This window comes from Peromyscus leucopus, chromosome 11 (genome assembly GCF_004664715.2).
Source record: "Peromyscus leucopus breed LL Stock chromosome 11, UCI_PerLeu_2.1, whole genome shotgun sequence".
In the NCBI taxonomy this organism is placed as follows: Eukaryota; Metazoa; Chordata; class Mammalia; order Rodentia; family Cricetidae; genus Peromyscus; species Peromyscus leucopus.
The window spans coordinates 46,039,429-46,061,035 of record NC_051072.1 but is presented as its reverse complement, the minus strand read 5'-3'; the positions used below and the strand labels follow the sequence as shown (position 1 = coordinate 46,061,035).

The following is a 21,607-nucleotide window of genomic DNA, read 5'->3' as shown; positions in this document are numbered from 1 at the left end:
AGAGAGACAAAGCTCCCAGGCCTGGGGCTGGAATATGGATTGTGCATTGTCTGCCCCTACAGCATCCGCATTGCAGAAGGCCACCCAGCTCTCACTGCAAAACTCAGGGCTAGAGATTTCGTGGCAAAAGCCATAAATTAGGAATCTAGCACCAGAAAAGGAATGGCAAAACCTTAAGGTTTTGGAATCCCGGCCCTGCAACTTCCACCCACCCCAGGGCCTGCAATATCCTGGCATGCGCCCCATGCAGTGTCCTTGGCATGGGCCCCATCCACTTCCCGCCTGAGCCTTTTCCAAGGGCTGCTGAAATGCCATGCTTCTGTGGTGACAGAGAGCATGTGCTTGAATCATGTTTGGAGTTCAAGGCCCGGAAATGGAATGCTGGCTTTCAGCACCTACATCTGCATAAAATCTAAGGCACAGCTCTGAATTCTCTAGGTCTGGCTTCTGAGGCCACCACAACAAAAGCCCTAAGCCTATTTAGGAGGGTTCTTTCAATAGAAGAGATTGTACGAAGCCAGATAAGGCATTTCATCCTTAAGTCACTAGCCAACTGGCTTATATTCTAATCTCATGCTTGAAATGAGATCTGCCATGAAGGGAAAGCTGCCGTCAAGGGCCTCCCTCAATGAAGACCAAATAGATGAGCAGGGCTACATACTTAGAGGGAAATGTCACTGTGGAACATACATGCATCTCCATATGGACATCGAATGCAGATATGAGCTCATAACACAGTACTGTGTGTCAATAAACTGATTGCTTTTCTCTGAAATCAATTTATTTTATCAAAGGCTGTCTTCCCACAGCAGAGCCCAGGTTCATCCGTTTCTTTTTGCTGCAAAAACTAGATCATTATAGTTCTACACCTCACTACTTCCACAGCACCACCCTGCCTCAACGAAGGCCACCCCTCCACTTCTGACTTTGACCAGAGAGGCCTCTGCCTCTTGGTGGGAAAGCACAGACCATTTCCAAACCCATAAACCATGTCCCTGTTGCAATGTACTACCTCCTTGGAGGTGGCTCAGCCTGACCCTGAGTTTTCATTGACAGCCTCCTCAGAAAGGAGAAGTATCTGTAACAATCCTGGGAGGGGTGGCAGACAGACCCAGAGACATCGGGATTCAGATGAAGGAACACTTACAAGGCTAGCAGTCGCTGATACGGGAATTCTTCTCTGTCACTTTAATATTGGTGGCTGCCACCTTTTAAACAGCACTATCAAGTCAGCAGGAGCTGGTGCTTCTTTTTAAGGGTGAGTTGTGCACAGTAAGAACTAATTAGCTGCCAAGAGTGAGCTGGTGTTTCAAAAGAATACTATTCCACTTTTCAGATGGGGGTTTCATTCACTCCCATAGATTTCCTTCTAACAAGACTACTCATCCTTAAACTGAGAGTCTTTGTAAGGATAATTAGACTAGGGCAAAAATATTTACTGATTATTCCGAGCTAGCAAATGATCATGGAGATGTACACTAAGGAAACTATTACTTCCAATACGCTGTTGTCTGCATAATGTTACACGCAACATAAACGGCTATAAATCCAGCTGTCTGGAGTTACTCTGAACATGGCCGTGTGTTTCTGCTTGAAATGTGTCACACACATCATTTTCTTTTTTTCTAGATTCAAACTCTGTTCTTCTCAAAGAAGGCAAATCACTATTCCCATGTCGCGACTCACGTGATCACATGGACTAAACTCTGATTGAGATGGACAGAACTTTGATCTTGGGAAAAAAAACAAGCTAGCAAAGCGGTGACCCGTCCATGTTGGCCTTGCTGTGGAGTCCTCTGCCCTCCCACAAACTCAAAATGGCGTTTCAAGACACTCTTGCTATAGAATGTCTCCTCGTTGCTGTCCCAGGAGAGACTGTAAGGCCCCTGTTTAGGAAGCACCCTTTTGGTGCTTGAGTACCACCTGAGGCAATACATGGATTTAACTGCACACTTAAAAGTTTGAAGAATTAAGCAAATAAAAAAAAGGGTGGGAAGAGGGTTTTGTTTTGTTTCCTGAATGTGGGGATGATAGTGTTTGATATAATGGACTTTGACCCTTCCTGGTCCCTCCCTTCTTAAGTTGATCAAAGTTCCCATAGACTCTTCCTTAGGAAGAGTTCGGAGAATTATCCAGATTCTCCCGACTCCCAGGGGCTCACTTTAAAATGGATTACAGGTAAAGCAGTATTATTTCTAGAACAATGTAGACAACCATGTCTTCTACAAACAATCTGTGGGCTCAAGTGTTGACCCAACCACAGAGCACGGGGTTTTGGAAGGGGGACAGATTGCTTTTGAGAAATAATAAGCACACCTTCAGCGCAAGAGACAGAAGTAGGTCAGGATGAGTAAGTGACTTTCCACTGACTCATTCCCACATGTTAAGTGCAGCCAGGGACACTGGGGACCTGGCTCCTCACCTGGAAGAGCTATGCAAATCGGGTCTCCAAGGAAAGCAACCAGACTGCAAACTGCGACAAACAACAGCCCAACAGGAACCTCTTGGTTTAGCAAGTCAACAGGTGTGACCAACAGGAGGGACAGAGAGGGGAAGTGACTCTTGCTTTCTCCAGCAGGCAGATCACTGCCAGGGTCAGGCTGGATCAGGTGGACCCGTTCACACACATCTGAGGAATCTGGGTAAGCAGTTTTTCAGCATCTCATTTTGAATGCAAGAAAAACAAACAAGCAAACACACAACCCTCTACTTTTAGTTTGATAGGGAGGAAAACCTGTCATACTATTTCTAGACACAAATGCGTTTATTTTAGCACAAATAGAACATACCACTGTAAATGTCAAGTCCTCACTATCCATTATGAAAATAAGGCCATGCCAACCTTTCCTACTTAAAAGTTCAGTGCATGAACGATCAGAGCCCCCAGTCACCAGACAGAACCCACAAGATGTCCTTATTAAAACTTCGAAGGGCAATAAATCAGATCAAAGAAATGACAAGAGATGTCATAAACCCTGGGCAATTCCTGGTGTCTCGTGCTGGAGTGGCCATAATGTTGACAATGTCTGTCTGTTGAGGACACAGGCCTAGGTTATATGCAGAGGAATGGCTATTGCCCACCAGGAACTTGTATGACATGGCTCTGTTGTAGAAATGTGCTTAACTCCAGTAGAACCACTCCACACAGAAGTCCTTACAGTGCCCTTCCTTCACGTGGGAGAAAACGCAGACCTTATGTGGCACCACTGTACCCAACTGACACCACTTTGCTTTTGCCAGCACAGCTAATGAGCTATGAAGTACCGTTCATACTTTGAAAGGGGACGCCAAGTATTATCAGCAAGTTCTAAAACAATCCCTGAAGCTATAGAAAAGAGGGAAATTTCTTTTCATTGTCATAGTTGACTGGCACAGGACCAACACCCATGGCCCTGGCCTCTTTAGCACAATGCTCTATTCAACTAAGATTCTAAATAAAAATATAGTTTTTGAGATACCTCAGGCTTTATAAAAATGAGACATTGTTATGAAGAGTGACATAAATATCCAAGACAGGAAAAGTGGGGTACAAAACATTTAGAAGGCAGTAGACACCCCAATATATGTTGCTCACACAGTATTAGGCTTCAGACTAAACTTCCTTTAAAACAAAACTTCGTGTGTGTGTGTGTGTGTGTGTGTGTGTGTGTGTGTGTGTGTGTGAGAGAGAGAGAGAGAGAGAGAGAGAGAGAGAGAGAGAGAGAGAGAGACGTCAACTTGACACAGCCTAGAGTCACTTGGGACGAGGGAACCACAATTGAGGAGCTGCCTCTATCAGGCTGACCTGTGCTCATATCTGGGAGAGACTTTTTGACTGGCAATGACATGGACCCACTGAAGGATCCACTGTCGGCAGCCCGATCTCTGGGCAGGTAGCCAAGGTGCATAAGGAAGCTAGCTAGGCCTGAACCAGCGAGTGAGCTGGCAGGCAGCACCTCTCTATGGGTTCTGCTTGAGTTCCTGCCCTGCCTTCCTTCAGTGATGGATGGTGACCTCAAAGTGGAAGCCCTCTCCTCCCCGAGCTGTTTCTGGTCTGAGTGTTTAATCACTGCGACAGAAAAGCAAACAACTTCCGATCTTGCTCTCATTTCTGATACAAAACAGATCTGATTGAAAGCACCATCCCCAGAGCTGTGATTTGCCTAGAGAATGCTCTGGAATAACATTTTACAGAAATGAATAAGTGTTTGTTTTCCTAGCTAAAATGTCACCAGATGATCTATTTTCGCCTCCAGTGCTATGGTTACCTCCTCAGAAACCAAAATGATGACTGTGTCATTTTCCAGAAGCTATCTAATAACCATCAAACGCTCATCTTGGAACTCTTGCCACGGCTAACCTGGTTCAAGCCAAAGTTTAAAAAGAAACCAAGTCTACACCAGCAAGAGCATGAACTAGAGGTTCCCATGTAATCTAATTAAATAGTTATTTGACTTGGAATTGAGTTTTGTGGTTCTAGAGGTGTTCTCAAATATGTATGGGTTTTAATGTAAATGAAAATAGTTCATCACATGAAAGTCTGCAGTAGGTAAATTCAGAGCGGATTAGACTGTATAAGAATAATGAATGAATCTTTTTTTTGATTAATTAGCACAGGCTGTATGCAGCACAACCTTCGAGTCCACAGACAGCCACTTCAGTGATGTTAGTAGATTAAATGCTCAATGGGAATGAGCTATCACTCTCCGTCTTGCCCCTTCTCTTGTTTCCCATGAGGAAACAGGACTACCTTGTCAAATCCCACCATTCTACCCACCTCATTTTCTCTTTACAAGGACACAGAAAACATATAGCCAACTGAGGCTTTTAAACAGGGAATGCCTTTTGTCCTTGTCAAGAAAAGCAGAAAAACAAAATAAATACAAGGTTGCTAATGCCCATAATCCCTGCACTTGAAAGCTTGAAGCAGAAGAAATTATGGGACTTCAAGCCCAACCTGGGGTACCATGGAATCCTTGGGCTATACAGTGTGAGAGTCTGACCCAAAACAACAACAACAACAAAAAACTCATATCAATTCAAACAAACCAAAAGCCCATAAGCATCACCAAGACCCAGCCAACAACAAGCATTATCACTTTGCCATAGAAGTGTGCGCCATCAATTCCTATCATCCTCTACCTTCACCTCATGTTTCTTAGAGACTGAATGTGTAGGATGAAGAGTTTCCTCATATGCTTCTAACCAATGAAAATGTGAGTGTTAAATTAAATTTGAGATGGGAGCCAGATGTGGTGGTGGTACATGCCCCTTAATTCCAGCACTTGGAAGGTAGAGGCAGATGGATTACTGTGAGTGTTCAAGGCCAGCCTGGCCTACACAGAGAATTCTAAGACAGCCAGGGCAAACAAACAATGTAGCAGTTCCTATCATATCTTCCTATGATCAAAGCTGTTTAAATATCAAATAGTATGCCAAACAAAATAAACAAAACAAAACAAAACGCAAACACACATGCCTATGGGAGCATAACTATACAGCTCTATGTCTGTGGCTGTCCCTCTAGAACAGACTATTTAGACCCGGGAAAAGTTGTCTCTCATCCCCATCTCCACTTCTTCTGGAATCAAAGAGGGCTAGAAAGATTCGATTCAGTTCTAGGTCTCAGCAGCTCCTGGAAAAGGAATAGTCACACTAATTACCTGCAGAGTACCTCATTCATCTTTATGAGGATGACTCAAGCCCCAACCTGGAACTCTCTGCTGTGCTCCACCTGGACCCACACAGCCAGCACCTCCACTCGGATGTCAGCAAAACCTTCAGCTCAATGACGCTCAAACTGAAGTTACCACCTCCACCCAACCTGTCCTGCTTCCCAAGTTCAGATGCTGCATTCGCAATAGCCTGTTGCTTGAAATGCCACTGTGCTTCCTCTCCACTTAACTCAACCAGTTAGTCACCTGGTGCTATGGATCGGACTTCCTGAACATCTGCCTTTACTTCTAAGGCCACCATTCTGCCCATGACCTCATCCATTGTCTGCTCAGAAGGGTGTGCTGTGTGCTTTAACTGGGCCTCTCCATTGCCCAACCCTAGCCATCCCTCCTGCCAAGAATCTGTCTGTGGGCCCAGTATAAACTCTCAGGTGGTTCCCTTGCTTTCAGAGTATACTGCAGGCCATCCTGTATAGTTGTACTAGAATCGCAAGTTATAAGCCAAAGCATCCTTGCACAGCTCTGTGTTCTCTCGGCCTGCAATATTCTCTACCAGTTTTTGCTGACTTTGCTGATGTCATCATAGTAGATAGCCTACTTCGGGGTTATGTGTCTGTCGGGTGTTCTCAGAGCCCTCTATATCACCCCATCACAACAGAGCTGGCAAGAGGAAGCATAGTGTATGTGTGTGCATGTATGTGCACCTTTCTCTGTGTGTGTCTCTGTCTGTGTATGTGTGTGTGTGTGTGTGTGTGTGTCTGTGTGTGTGTGTGTGTGTCTCAATGCTGTCAACTCTTGTGACCTCTGCCACCCTCAATATATTCACCTCAAAGCTCTCTGCTTTCATGGACTTAGGAGCCATCTGTCCCCTCACAATCTCCATAGCAAAATGCCCAGCACCCAGAAGGTGCCCACGTGAGATTAGTCAATTAGTGACAAGTAAACTCAGGAGACAGAGAGCCAAACACACAGTCCCACACCCTGAGTCTCTTTTTTTTTCCCAGAGAGATCTCTTCTGCTATAGACATATTTTCTTAAACTTCTTCTGAATTGCTTAAAGGAAACAAGATGCCCAACAACTCTTCCCCGCAGCTTTCTTTTTATTGGCAACCTATAACCTGTTTATAGACTAAAAATCCTCTGAGCAAAAAGGCTTATCACTCGTATGAAACACAGGCCAACTTTTCATTACGCAAGGAAAGTTTCTACTTATGATTATTGGAATAAAGCTCAAAGGATGCTCTTACATCTGTGATATATTTTCAAGGACCAGGGGTCATGTCTCAGACCTCATCACTAAATGATGCTTCTTTCTGCATTTGTATAGTAGGGTACCATTATCCCTTCCTAGGCTTTATGTACACCTCAAGTTTACATGCACCTGTGGGCATAAACGGGGATTTATGTACAGATAAAGTCCACCTGGCTTCCATAGCACAGTTGGGACTCTGAAGATGGCAAAGCACATCTGGAGGAACTACTGGTCAACATGGATATAGTTTACTTTGTATACTTAATAACTGTATATTTCACCAAGTTCTACAATACAAATAAATGTAAGTGGCAGTCAAATCGTCTATTTTAGCACATTAAGGGGAAAAATTGCTGTTTTCTATGCTAATTATCTAAACTGTATCATTAAAAATGTACATAGCAAATATCCGTATACAACTTTTAGCAACCATTCTGCTAATTTACAGTAATTCTATAGACATGCCTTTCTGATTAAGGTAACTTTTAATAATCTTTTGTTTAAAAAAAAAAACATTGAAAGTAAGATATACTATAGTTATCATGACATATTTAGATTTCCACAAATAAAGATTACAAATAACTGGCCTTTGTAAGTCTTTTTTTTTTTTTCCCAGAGAATGTCACATGCATTTGCATCATGATTAAAACAGAAGGTGACACAGAGATAAGTAGCGTTGGGATCCTTGCCCTCCACCTCTGTGTCACCCTCAGGTCACTAAAAATAATGGATTTTTTTTCCCTATCTCCTATGAGTAGAATTTTGTAGTCTCAAGTATTACAGGGGGGCAAATTTTGCCTAAGGGAATATGATGTGCAATTATTCTGTTTCATGACGAGTAATGTAAACAACCATGAGGGAAAACTGTACGCAAGCCAGGGACGTGCAATAGAAGACATGGATCCACGGGAGGAGCTGAGAGGGAGAAACTGCTTGTACTCCATGCTTCAAGCCGCCCATCTAATTCATAGAGGGCCTTTGAACCTGAAATAATTCTGTGCTTACAAAGCATTCCTTGTAATGCACATGCACAAATAGCATGTCAACACTCTACCGCCCTGCCTATTGGGGAGCATGTATCCAGGCTAACCCAGGCGGTTAAATGCACGGTCCAAATGCACGCCCCACTCCGGAAGAAAGGCACGTGAGATGTTCCTGTAGTAAGTATAGGGCATGATATTCAGAAGAATTTATAACTTGCCCATTTCTCGTATTTTTCCATCTCCCAAGTGCAAAGCTGGTGAGTGGAAAATGGGAAGACATGCCTTTCCTGTCTGAAACGGTTAGGCTGCATGGTGCATGCTCCCTGCTTTATTCAAATTTGGACCTTGATCATTCAAATACTCATAAATTCTGGGAAAGCCATCTACTTTAAGACTAACAGAAGCACTGGGTTTGATGGTGCATACCTATAATCCCAGCACTGGCAAAGCGATGTAGGGGGGGTGGAGTTTGAGTCTAGCCTGAGCTACCGAGCAAGACCTTGTTTCAAACAACAACAAAAAGTGCTTTGTCATTATTAGTCCTTGCTTTAAAGTTTGCTGTGTATCTTAGAAAAGAGGCAAGTACAGTACATGGTATTTATACAGCTCCACGAAACTGTGGGGTTATAACAAACACATCGGAAGCTATTGAGAGACACAGGCTCCTTTGATGAAAGGATTCAAAGACATGAGTTACTGCACATGTATCCCCACATGCCCTGGCCTTTGGGTCTCTCCAAAGTCAAACGATGAGGGTTACTGTTGTCTCTACTGCTCTTGTGTTGTGTTTGTTCCAAACTTTCCTAGCCATGTGATAGGTACAAGGCTGTGTGCTTCTGACTGCTCACTTCCAGGTCAGAAGAGTCTCGGATTACTTGGCTGGCATAGCGTCCCTTCGCTCTGCCAGCTCCCAGGGCTAGTGTCGGGACACCCCAGAGGCCATCTACACCAAGCCTTTCCTGTTATAGCCTCAAAATACCCAGTGCCATCAAGAAGCTTTGAATCCAGCTATTCCTAATCTAGAGTCTATAGCCTTGGAAAAACACATACTAGTAGAATTCATTGAGCCTACGAACTTGGGACTGCGACAATAAAAACAAATGAAAAAAAAAATCAAACAAAGTAAAAACTATATTGTTAGTAGCCAAAATGTAACTAACTTAGAATCCTGACATTTCTTCCACTTATAAATGCCTATAAATCCCCTGTGTTGGAAGTAGTATGCTCTCATCACCAAGATAAATCATGCATGTTTTCATATGCTACAGCTGCTGCTGATACATGGAAAATCACATCCACTTACCATCACTTCAAAGGTATAGTCACTCCCAGACCTGCCTCTAGATCCTCATCCGGATGCTCCTCAAGAATCCCACAGCCGGAAGGTGGTGGTACACACCTTTAATCCCATCACTTGAGAGGCAGAGGCAGGAGGATCTCTGAGTTCGAGGCCAGCCTGGTCTACAGAGTGAGATCCAGGACAGCCAAGACTGTTACACAGAGAAACTCTGTTTTGAAAAACCAGAGCCAAACCAAACCAACCAAACAATCAAAAAACCACATATACCACAGTATTTTGGTGTGGCTGTGATGGTTTTAAAACTGTCTCATTTTCTGTATAATACAGGTTATTTTATTTTGTGCATTTAAAAATATTACACTTGGGGGCTGGAGAGATGGCTCACCTGCTGCTCTTGTAGAGGACTGAAATCGGTTCCTGTTAGCCACATCCAATATCTCACAACCACCTGAAAGCCCAGATTCCAGGGGCCCCAACAACTTCCTTTGGCCTCCGTGGGCAGGAGACCCACAGCTGCTGCCCATACATACATGCAGACACTCACACAGACACAGAAAATGAGAAGAGATAAATCTTCCAAAAAGTACTATTCCGAAAAGACGCCCACACAGCCAGCCAGTAGATGTCACAATCTAAACAACAACAACAACAAAAACAACAACAAAAAAAAACAAAACAGAAAACCAACGTATAAAGTAAGCTCTAGAGGGCACATTAAGAATCAGTATCATATAGCCAGTGAACTACAGAAATACCACTAAAAACAAGCTTCTTTAAGTCACACTTCGTGTCTTTTCCATCAGTTAACCCCAGCGAGGCAGCAAACTCAACCAGGAGTTGCAGAAAAAGACCACACAGAAGTGTCCTCGGGCAATGTGAGAGACACTGGGCTCTCCAGCCCTGCCTGCCCCAGACGCTGCCTGTTCTTTTTTCATACCCCCCCGCCTCTCTCCCCGCTCTCAAACACATGCAACAGGAACCACCTCCTTTCCAGGTTCCCCAAACAAGTTTTGGTCCTGACACATGCACCACAGAGTAAAGAATCTGAGAAACAAAAACCCAGTTCACTTATTCTCCATCAAAGAGAAATACTCCCGACGATCTCAAAATAGCAACAGAACAACACTGAGTAATATTTTAAGGTTCTACAATCCTTTCTAGAAAATGTACTCAAAAGTCTTTTTCATTTGCCACAGGGAGCTAAGAAAGACAACATGTTCATACAAAAATTAAAAACTCCGAATGAATTATGCATTCAACAGTGGCTACCATAAAAAAGAAAAGAAAAAATGAACAATATATGTTGGTGGTGATTTGGAGGAACGGGAACTGTGAGGTACCATTGGCGGAAATGTAAAAAGGCTGAGGTGGAAAACGGCACAGAGATTCTTCAAAAGTCACAAAGAGAACCTTCATGTGCTCCAGCAATTCATCTCTGGGCTACACAGCCTAAAACACCAAAAATAGAATCCTGTAGAGGTATTTTGCACACTTGTGTTCACAGCAGTACAATTTACATCACAGTCAAAGGCTGAACAAAGCCAACTGCCCATGCAGGGGTACTTACTAAGCAAGGGAACTGTGGCATATACACATACAACGGAATATTATGCAACCTTGAAAAGGAGCTCTTGACACATGCCCCAACATGAATGAACCTTGATGACATTGTAAGAAAAACAAAGCAAAACAAAACGCCAGCCACCAAAAGACAAATATTGAATGATTTCACTTACATGAAGCACCCAGAGCAGTCAAAGCCACAGATGCAGAAAAGGTAGTTGCTGAGAGGTAGTATAAGAAGGTGTTATTTAATAAGTTTGGGGTTTCTGTTGTGTGGTAGGACAAAGTGAATGTGCTCAACACCAAGGTGAGCAGTGACGAGAAAAGTAAAACGGGATGAGTGCAGCCTGGGACGCAGCCTGAGACACCACAGCCTGGGACACAGCCTCATCCCGAAGTGTCTTCCAAACACCCCGATAGATAACACAACCCCATTACCCAGCAACCTCCCCCACTCCCTTCCATCTGTAAATAACTCTCCCTCTCAGATGAGTTCTAAGTAGGCTGGGTTGTTGGGCGGATCTGTTCCTGTCCCCATGACCCTTCCCTCACAGCACCCACCTAGGAGAAGCACTTGGCCATGCCTAGGTAACAGAATGCAGGACTCATGGAGAAGCATCCTCATTTTGATTCTCCAGCAGCCACTTAGGTCTTTAAGGCTTTCAAGGGACAGAGACACAAACACTGATTTCATAGCTCACAGAACCCTAATAGCTGACAGCTTGGGATGTCCAACATGTATGGGCATGTGTTAGCATGTTACTGTCTGATTTCTTAGAGAGTCTCCCAGATATACTTAACCAGGTTATGGCCCACAGGGTTGAGTTTTCCAAAAGAAAAACAAAATTATCTGAAAGCTACAGCCAAGTCTAGCATGTACAAGCATTTGCTAACTCCTTTATCTGGCCCTCTCTCCAGAAATTTAAATTTTAACCTTGAAACTGGACTGAAGCAGCTGGCAGAGAATATACACACAATGGAATATATAACTTAGGGCAATCATAGGTCATAACTCTTCAGAATATATGTTCAGCCTCTTTATCCACCAGGATCTTAAACCTCCAGCACATAGTTTTAACACAATAGTGCTCCACTCTGTTCTACTGAGATCCCACCAACACTACATGGTGTCTTATGTCATTTGAGTAACTGTGTTCTCAATAACACACTTGCACCAAAAGATGGCTATGGCTATTTATCATGAGTAATTTATGAGGCTGCCAAATACTAAGAGATGAGGGAAGCAGAACTATCAAACCAGAAAAAACACAGGGAAAAAAAAAAAAGCTAAGTGTTTCCCAAGGTCTCAGCATGGAGGCTCAATCTTATTTCACACACACAAATCAGATCAATTGAAGATAGAAATACATTATACATTAGACAAACAGTTCCAAACTTTGACAAAAGCAGACCTTGGAATGGGCATTAGCAGCAATTTGCATTTAGTAATGTTTCATATTTGAACATGAAATGTGTTGGGAGAGAAAAGCAAATTAAAAAAAAAAAAAACCACACATGCAATTGCTTTATTGAAATATTGACGGCAGTTCGAGAAAAGTTTAGAGCAGCCATGAAACTCCAGGGGTGGGGGTGGGGGGTTGGTCCCCAAGACAATATCTTTTCTCCAATCCCTTGCCTTTGCTAAGTACCTCCCTCTACGGCTCAAGTTCTTCATGAGGACTTTGCATTTTATAGAAGGGCTGCATCTTAAAGCAGATGCAATGTTCATTCCAGACTCGAATTTGGCGACGACAGACCCACTGTCACTTCTTACTTGAGAAAATATGGGGCACCAGACTGCCAACCTAGCAATAGTGTATCACTGCAAGATAGAATCACAAACTTGGAAGCACCTCAAGGAGACATAAAAACTCCTTGGCGTTATGTATTAAGATTCATAAACATGTTCACGTCACTTTGGCCTAGAAATCTCTATTCTGGGAATTTATCCTAAGGAAACAGCCCAAAAAGACAGAAAAAGCGATATGCCTGAGTATGTTCACTGAGGAGTGCTTTCAGTCAATAAAGCTTTATTAAGTGTCTATTATGTGCCAGGCACTTCGCTGGCATGAAGACAGGCATCTCAAGACACTCAAGATCAGACGAGAATTCAGATAAACATATGCGGCATTGAAATGTGCTGGGACTAAGGCCTGATCTCCCAGGAGCACAGAAACGCTGTGATAGGCTGGAGGGAGGCGGGGACATGGTGGGTGGCAGAGTCTTGGCAAAATTTGAGGTCTTGGTCTTATCCCGTCTTCACAGTATTTTAAGGCACAAGTTCATGTTCAAATACTGAACAAAGATCAGAGAGACGGCTCAGTGCGTAAAGGCACTTGCTTCCAAGCAGGATGACCTGTTGGATCCCAGGGGCTCACACGGTGGAAAAAAGAACCAACTCCTACGAATCATTCTCATTTTTCTTCTTTCTTTGTTTCTTTTTCTTGTTTGTTTTTGTTTTGTTTTGATAGAGGTCTCACTGTGTGACTCTGGCTGGCCGGGAACTCACTATGTAGATCAGGGTTGTCTTAAACTCAGAGCTATCCACCTACCTCTGTCCCTTGAGTACTGGGATTAAAGTTGTAAACCATAATGCCTGGCTATAAATTGTCCTTTGACCTCCACGAGTGCTCTGTGGTACATGCCCCAGGGCAAACTACATGTTTTGTTTATGAAAACTCATTATCCCATGGTGTGTGTGTGTGTGTGTGTGTGTGTGTGTGTGTGTGTGTGTGTGTGTGTGTATGCTCACATGTGAGGGTGCACATGCATATGAAGGCCAGAGGACCTCAGGTGTCATTACCAAGGCGCAGTCTACATTTTCTGTAGTTTGAGACAGGGTCTCTTACTGGCCTGGATCTCAACAAGTTGTCTATACTGACTGTCTAGGGAGCTATACCTCCTCAATGTCTTCCAAATCCTTAAAAGCAAAACTAATTTTAGTGTGTGTGTGTGTGTGTGTGTGTGTGTGTGTGTGTGATACATGTATAGGGCGCATGTGCCATGGCATGCATGTGGAGACTGGAGAAGAACTCTGTGAAGACAATGTCCTTTTACCACCTTTGTGTGGGTTCTGGGGATTGAACCCAGGTCGCTGGGCTTTTGTGCCAAGCACTGAGCCATCTCGCTGATTACTCCAAAGCCAAAAGAAGAGAGATAGAGAGATAGATAGATAGATAGAGAGAGAGAGAGAGAGAGAGAGAGAGAGAGAGAGAGAGAGAGAGAGAGCGAGCATATTGTAATCACAAGGACCTAAGCAGCTCCAAAGGCCCCCATCTTTCCTTTGCTTCATGGAGGAGGTAGCAATCAATCACACACTCTCTTCCAGCGCATTCCACCACACTCACTTCCCAGCCTGAGTTTTCTACTAGCCACGAGGGTATCCCTAATTAAATCTGCTGAGGAATTCTGAGTTCACTTTGCTTAAAAGGCAAAACAAAATAAGCACAGGAAAAGCCCTCATTGTTCCTTTGAGAACTCTTTTCAATGTCGCTTTTGGAGCGCTGTTGTGCTGAAAGTCTTTTGTGAAATATGGTCTTTGTAATTTCTAAAGACTATAGTGTGTTCGGAGATGAGACAATTTCAGTTTTTTTTTTTGGGGGGGGGGGTGCGGCGCTTAAAAGCCTTTGAAGAAAGAGGGATTAGACACACCCAGTCATCTATAAAGGAATAATCTCAACTAATTTGGGCATGTTGCAATCTACACTACCTGCCTGCACCGACAGTTGGGTTAGCAAAGACTCCATTCCTTTAGCAAGCGTGGCATCCAGTTCAAGCCATCACATGCCGCTTGTAGTGTAGGGGAGACGTGGAGATGTGTCCTTTGACAAGCTCTGTCCTGTGCAATGGCTCAGGCTCCAGCCCTGTTCCGGGAAGGTGATGGTGTTCGAGGAGGATCCCCAGGGAAGGCCCCGCCTCAGCTTGCTTTCTTCTGAACTCAGCGGCTAAAGAAAATGGAACTTGCTGCAGAGAATGGAACTCATGATGGGCGATGGGAAGAGGGGGTAACAGTCATCTACCCAGTGCATAACTCTGTGAGGTACGCCTAGGCAAGCAGTGTGCTAAGCTTTCAGAAAAGGCTCACACTAAGTGTTTCTGGCACCACAGGCCGGATCTGCACTGGAGCAGTTCAGTTCTGCTCTTTTGTCCAAGTAGCCACAGGCATCTCTAAGTGAATGGCTGAAGCTGCATTCTAATAAACACAATCTACAAACCATACCAGGCATGCAAGCTGGAGCTTGCCCACTCTTGCCTAGAGGCTTCACAATCTGTTTTGTCTAAGGTCCAGAAAATGTTGTTTTCCTCAGAGGTGAGGTGACCTGCCAAGGTCATGTGCCTAAGATGATGAGGAGTCAGGTTCCAACAGAGGTCTGTCCAAACCCAAGGTCTTAAGTCTTTCTACCCTAAGAGCAGGGCATCTTTGGCTGATTCCAGATGAAGAGGGGGTCTGTCGTGTGATGAAAAGGACCCCAATTCAAAATCTGTTCCAGGTAACATCACTTGAGCAAAGCCCACCTATCACGAAAAAGAGAGGACACAAAAAAGTGCTGATATGTGTTAGTGAGATGGCTCAGCAGGGAAAGGAGCATGCAGCCACGCCTGACAACCTGACTCTAGTCATTAGAGTCCACGTGGTCGGAGGAGCAAACCCCGATCTCCACATGTGCCTCATGCCACGTGTGCCTGTGAACATGTAAGCACATGTGGGCACGCACAAACTCTAAGTAAATGGAAAGAAAGAAAGAAGGAAGGAAGGAAATACAGAAATAAAAAAAAGTGAAGGGGGATAGGGTGACAAGCAAAACTTCCTCCCAAGTTTCTGGAATATTCAGTACTAAATTCTTACATTATAGGGGAAAGGCATCAATTTCTTTGCCATCCTGTGGCAGATTATGACAACCCCAAAATGTGGTCAGCTTCTTGGGAGCTTTAACACTCCAAAATGTTGCAAAATAACTCCACTGAGCTTCACATGTCCAGTGGACTGAACCACATCAATGTGTCAGAAAGGGATGTGGTGCTTGGTCTTTGGACTCTGTGACGGACTGGAGGAAGGGCAGACAAGAGAAGAAACCAGCACTGGCCACTGCTCTGAACTTCCACTGCAGAGCAAAAAGAAACCGTTCTAGGTTAGTGCCTGGAACTCAAGGGAGATGACGGTAGCAGATGACAGCCCTCATGCACCTGAACCTAGTCCTCCCCCTTTTCCCGTACTCCTTGAGAGGTTCAAGATTCTGTTTTCACCATGCTTGTGCTATCTGAAACCTGAAGACAAGGTTCAAGTCCATCTCTGTCACTTGTTTTGGTAGTTAAACATTAATTTTCTCATCTTACAGTAGGAGAGGCGTCAGCTCTATGTTCTTGGCAGGCTCATTTTTAACATAACATGCAATCCCTCAACTTTCAAAAAAAAAAGTAATGCCCTGTATGAACTTAGATGTCCATAAATTTTAAAATATAGCATGGGAGTAATAGTTCAAAAGAAGTTTCCATGATTAAAACTACTTTCCTTAAAAAAAAAAAAAAAAACAGAAAATATCATTTACAGTTGCATAATTTATTTCTGAAAATTAAATGATGATTTTTTTTCCATCAAGGACAGGAGGGAAAGAAAGACATGGAGCAGATGGATTCATTGTTCCTCTAGGAAGAAGAAACACTTCTGCACCTTACAAAACTGTATTAACTGGCCTGCCACCTGGTAAGCCTGCTCACATGCATAAGGGATAGGGTGGAGCCCCTGAAACTTAACATCTAAGCCTGTGGGGAGGCGGCAGTTGAGACTGGAGTCAGCATTAGTAATCTTAAGAAAGCGTTTCATGAGACCCAAGTGCAAGAAAGAAGAGCAGGACCTAAGATGTGAGACCTTCTCCAGTGACAGGATGGCCAGCCTCACCACAGCTGGATACCAAGACAGGGGCTGCAGATGTGCAGGGACTCAGTATACTATCTCCCTCCCTCTCTCTTTCCCTCCCTTCTTTTCTCAACACCCTCCCTCTCTCCATCCCTCCCTCCCTCCCTCCCTCCCTCCCTCCCTCCCTCCCTCCCTCCCTCCCTCTCTCCCTCCCTCCCTTCCTTCCTCCCTCCCTTTCCTAGATCCCCTGTTTTGGTTTGGTTTGGTTTCCAAGTCCTTCTGATTGAACCCAGATTTTGCACATGCCAGGCAATTATCTACCAACAAGCTCTACCCCTCGCCATATTTTGACGTTTTCATTTGACATAAGGCCTCACTGAGTCAATCAGTGGTTTTGAACTCACTGGTTTTGAATACAGCCCATGCAGGCAATGAACTTGTGATCCTCCTGCCTAGGCCTCCCAGGGAGCTGGGATGACAGCCGTGACAACCAGGCCCGGTTCTAACAGACTTTCTTGTATACTCCAGATATTTTTCAAATTTTCTATAAATCTAACCACTGTAAATCTGAGTATTTAAAAAGAATCTCAAAGAAGGGAAGCAGATAATAAAACAGGAGGTAGAAAAAGATACTCATCTTATGGTTTGTGTATTCATTTATGCAAATAGTCAGAGAAAAAACAGAACCCGCATGGTCTTAAACCATGGTTTGGTCTGAGCATTGGCTTTGGGGGTAATTTTCCTCCTTAGGGTCATTTTTATCTTCCCCATTCTTCATCCATTGCAGGTGTCACATTAACACTTAAATGCTACACAAACTTCCCTGAACTTCAAACACACTAAAATATTTGGAAAGACTTGGTTGTTTGCAAAGCAAATAAGCCACCCAAAGTTCATCCTTTGTAAGATGCATGTTTTGTTCATTCTTCTTTTACTAGAAAAATTCCAGGCTTTAAGAACTTACAAATGCCCGCAGTCTACACTTCAAACCTCGGGCCCTACACCTGCACACACTGTTAGTAAAATTTCTCCTTCCTGGTCCTGTTTCCATCCCAAACAACAATCTCAAATTATTTTTAACCATTTCCCACTTGTAAAATTGCCTATCTTTAGGTTTCTAATAATTTCATCTATGTAGTATCAAAGCTATTACATATTAATATGAACCACACAAATCCATGTTTAGCCTTTTCTTTCAAATATTGTTTATGCAATTTCCTGCTACTTGACTTGACATTACCAACCATGTGATAACAACCATATATTATTACTTTCCCATAACAATTAAGTTTAAAATGGATGATAAATAGAGCAGGGTACTTTGGATGAGATCTGGAAACAGGAGGAAAGGACCTTGTGGAGAAACTATTATTGTTGTTGTTGTTGTTACTGTTTCAGAGACAGGGTTCCAGTCTGTAGCCCAGGATGTCCTGGTACTCACTATGTAGCCCAGGCTGGCCAGTTTTTCAATCCTTCTGCTTTAGCCTTGAGTGCTAGGATTACAGGCATGAGCCACAGCACTAGGCACTAAAGGTTTAATAAAGCAGATCTTCGTTGAAACAAGGGTACAGGGGAAAAGTAAAAATCTCATTCTAATCTCATATTAACATGATCACACCATGAAAACTTTAAAACTTGCAGAAGTAACAGAAACATTCTATATATTCCTTTTGGAATTAGTGATATGACAGTCAATTGTTAAAATTTAGTTAACACCATATCTAAAAAGCAAACTTGGCCATCTATAAACAATCTACATTAATTAACATGATTTCAGAAGAAAACGAAACACCTTTTATTGTCTGGACTTTCTACGGTGAGTGAGATCTACTGTTACCTCCTTATGTAAAGTGATCCGAAGCAGTCTTGGACTTGGGTCAGTAGTCATGGACTACTATAACTAACACCTTTAGCAGTTAAAAAGTACCCCAAAGGAAGATTTGTCTTCTACTGTCTTCAGAAAAGGACAGTAATTCCTTAGAAAGGTCTCAAATATTATAACACAGGAATCCGAGAGAAGGGGTTCCGTTGCTTTAGAGAATTCTGGACACAGTATCCGTGTCTTCTGTATGTTGTAGACTATTTATAGTTTATTCTGATAGAGTTATTTTATACATTTCTAAGCAGTTACTTCTTCAATCTCTCAATATAGTAATTTTCTCAGAGGAAAAGGTGTATTTAAATAAGTGCCATCAACCATGGCCCTCTTAAGAAATTAGCTTAGTATTATCAAATGAAATTACTGTATTTTTTTTTTTAAAGAAAAGAAGTCTATAAAGAATTCATTTCTAAAACCCCCCTAGAAGGTTCTTTTTTCCTGGTATTCTCCTGGTACTTCCAAATAAGATGCAATAACTTTTGTCTGTTTAGGCCATGAACTACACGCATCATCCCATCAGCGGAGGTTTTACATAGGTTCAGAACACCCACGCTCAAGTGAATGCACAGGCCTTTGTACTAGAGGGGAATCTCAGAAAAACCAGCCTGGCTGCAGTGGGGAGTTCCTCAAAGGCTGTACAATAGCAGCTGTTCAGAACCACATCCCAAGCAACACTTCTCTTGAAACGCACAAGCCCACTCAAACACCATTATAAGCTGTGATGCCTGAAGACGGGGAAATTGCTGGAGCATACATATACAATTTCCCCTAATGGGGAAGGAGAAGCAGCAGGTGGCAATTTTAAAACAAAGTACACCCTACTTCTGCTTTTTCACTCCCTCCCCTCAGACAGCAGGTGGCATTTCTATAGCCAAGTTCAAAATGATCAGAGCTCTCTGTGCCACAAATATCTCCCCAATCGCCAAGAGGGGATTGCTCGTTCTGTAAAATTAACACACTATAGCCTTGCTTTACAAACATTACTTTCACTAATTAGACTACTGCTGCAGCCTACTTCCATAGGACTCGGGATGGCAAAGCACCCATCAGTATTCACCACTTGATACTGGTGAGACGTGGGGACCAGGGCATCTTTTCTCTGAGTCTCCACTCGTCATCTGGATCATCACTATAATACTGTCACCTTTATAGCACCATTTTGAGGATTTAGCACAATTCCTATCAGATTCCCTCAGCAGATACTCTCCCTATCCCTCCCCCTTAGCTGAGGCTGCTGATTATTGTACCCTGCTATAATTATTTGTCTACATTTCTTTATAACCCCACTGAACTGGGCTACTTAATTAAAAGGATCATGTCATATACTATCTTTACTTCCCAGACGGTTATCATAACCCTGGTCATATAAAAAGGTACTGGATGAGTACTAGGACAGAAACAAAAAGCTGTGGCGATATAAGCAAGCCCTGGACCTCATCTGCAGAAGTCAAAGAGTGCAATTAGGTTATTAGGTTATCAGGTTTCAGAGGGTGATTCAAGCTCATCTGCAACCTCCCAGAGCAGGAAAAGGGTCACACAGAGATGCGTGACTCATAAGTCACCCCCTCTAAGTATTTTTAACTGTAATTAACTTCCCATGTTTCCGAGTAACTCCTCCCGAGCTTGGCTTCCCTGTTTTCTGGCCCAGTTTACAAACACTTGGCTTCTCTTTAGAGCTTGTAAGACAGCAAAAGGAGTTACCTAGTCTCAGGATTGGAGTTCCCGCCCTCCTTGATCTAATTCCTATTACATCTTGAAAACCTCATCTGTGGCTAGAAGACAAACAACAAAGCAACAGCAAATCCAAAAGCACTTAGGTCTAATGACTTTAACGTAGCATTTAAGACGCATACACACCTGGGACTTCCCAACGAAGTCCATACATGCTGGGCCATGAATACCCTCCAACCATATTAGTTTCTCTATGAAATAGATTTGAAATCAAACCTGTTAAGTGGCTGAAGGAACAGCTACAAGCCACTGCCTGCTGGGCACACCTATAAGAATGGAAGGTTTGCAAAGCGAAGGCTCTTTCTTCAGCTCCTGGCTGAGTATGTCACTCACACGGGAACTAAAGAACTGGCTTACAACAGGGCTCCAATCTCTCTGGAACAATAGGTCATGACGAGCTTCCTTAATGCCAGAGTAAGTGTTTAGAAGTGATTTTTGCTAACTGAAAGAGGGTGTAAAGGGCACATATATTTACTCTGGCTCCGATTCAATACTTCTGAATGTCTCTCGGTGCCAAGAGTCAGAACCCTTTTCCCTCATGGATTCCCAACCTGGGTTCCATTCCACAGATGTGCACAGAGCCTAGGAATGTCTTGAAAACATGGTGTCACACTAATGCGTAATAAGTTAAGTACCTGTATGGTAACCCACAGTTTACCCCAAGTGTGATGGTAGACAAGTATTTTTAGGTAACTTCTCAACAGGGAAGAACTGCTCAGACCGCTCATAGAGAGCCCCTGTAAGAAGGCATAAAGTGATAGGCAATCTTTGTAAAAAAAAAAAAAAACAGAAAGCCTGCCTGATAGGAGTTGGCATCAAAGCCATCAGATCTAAGAAATGGGCTAAAGGGAGCACGTCTCCAGTCTGAGCCTATATTCTGAAGAAGGCGCCACCCCGCTGGTGAGACAGCTTAGCGGGTAAACGCACTGTAGATCTGAGTTCAATTCCTGGGACCCACATGTTGGAAGGAGAGAAAGTTGTCCTCTGCCATGTCCACTCACTCTCTCTCTCTCTCTCTCTCTCTCTCACACACACACACACACACACACACACACACACACACACACACACCACATACACATGTGTGCGCACATACTAAACCAATTAATTAATTAAAATTTAAAAAAAAAAGGGAAGTGACACTGTTTTCTCAGCTTAAAATGTCTTGACTTCTGAGGCTAATTTACCCAAGATACACCTACTGAGAAGTAATGCTACACAGTAAAAATATGGCAACTGGTGCTTACTAAAGCTGTGGCCTAAACATCTAACCCCAGACACAGAACCCCCCCCCCCCAAAAAAAAAACACAGAGAGAATGATGATTCATAAGCACAACAGCTTCTTTCACAGACTCTATCATATGAACTTCCACCCAAAGCAGTCTGAACT

At 43.3% G+C, this 21,607-nt stretch overlaps 1 protein-coding gene across 11 annotated transcripts in view; it reads right to left on the bottom strand.

The window, feature by feature from the left end:
* Mast4 (microtubule associated serine/threonine kinase family member 4) overlaps nt 1-21,607 on the bottom strand; it is a 591,291-nt gene that overhangs the window by 132,995 nt on the left and 436,689 nt on the right. Inside the window, exon 1 of one of the 11 annotated variants that reach the window (XM_028884824.2) lies at nt 20,343-20,998. The exons of the other annotated variants lie outside the window; for them this stretch is intronic. Within the exon in view, the coding sequence (XP_028740657.1) occupies nt 20,343-20,380 (38 nt within the window). The 5' untranslated portion in view covers nt 20,381-20,998. Of the gene's footprint in view, nt 1-20,342; nt 20,999-21,607 lie in introns of those variants that run through there. 11 annotated transcript variants of the gene reach the window in all.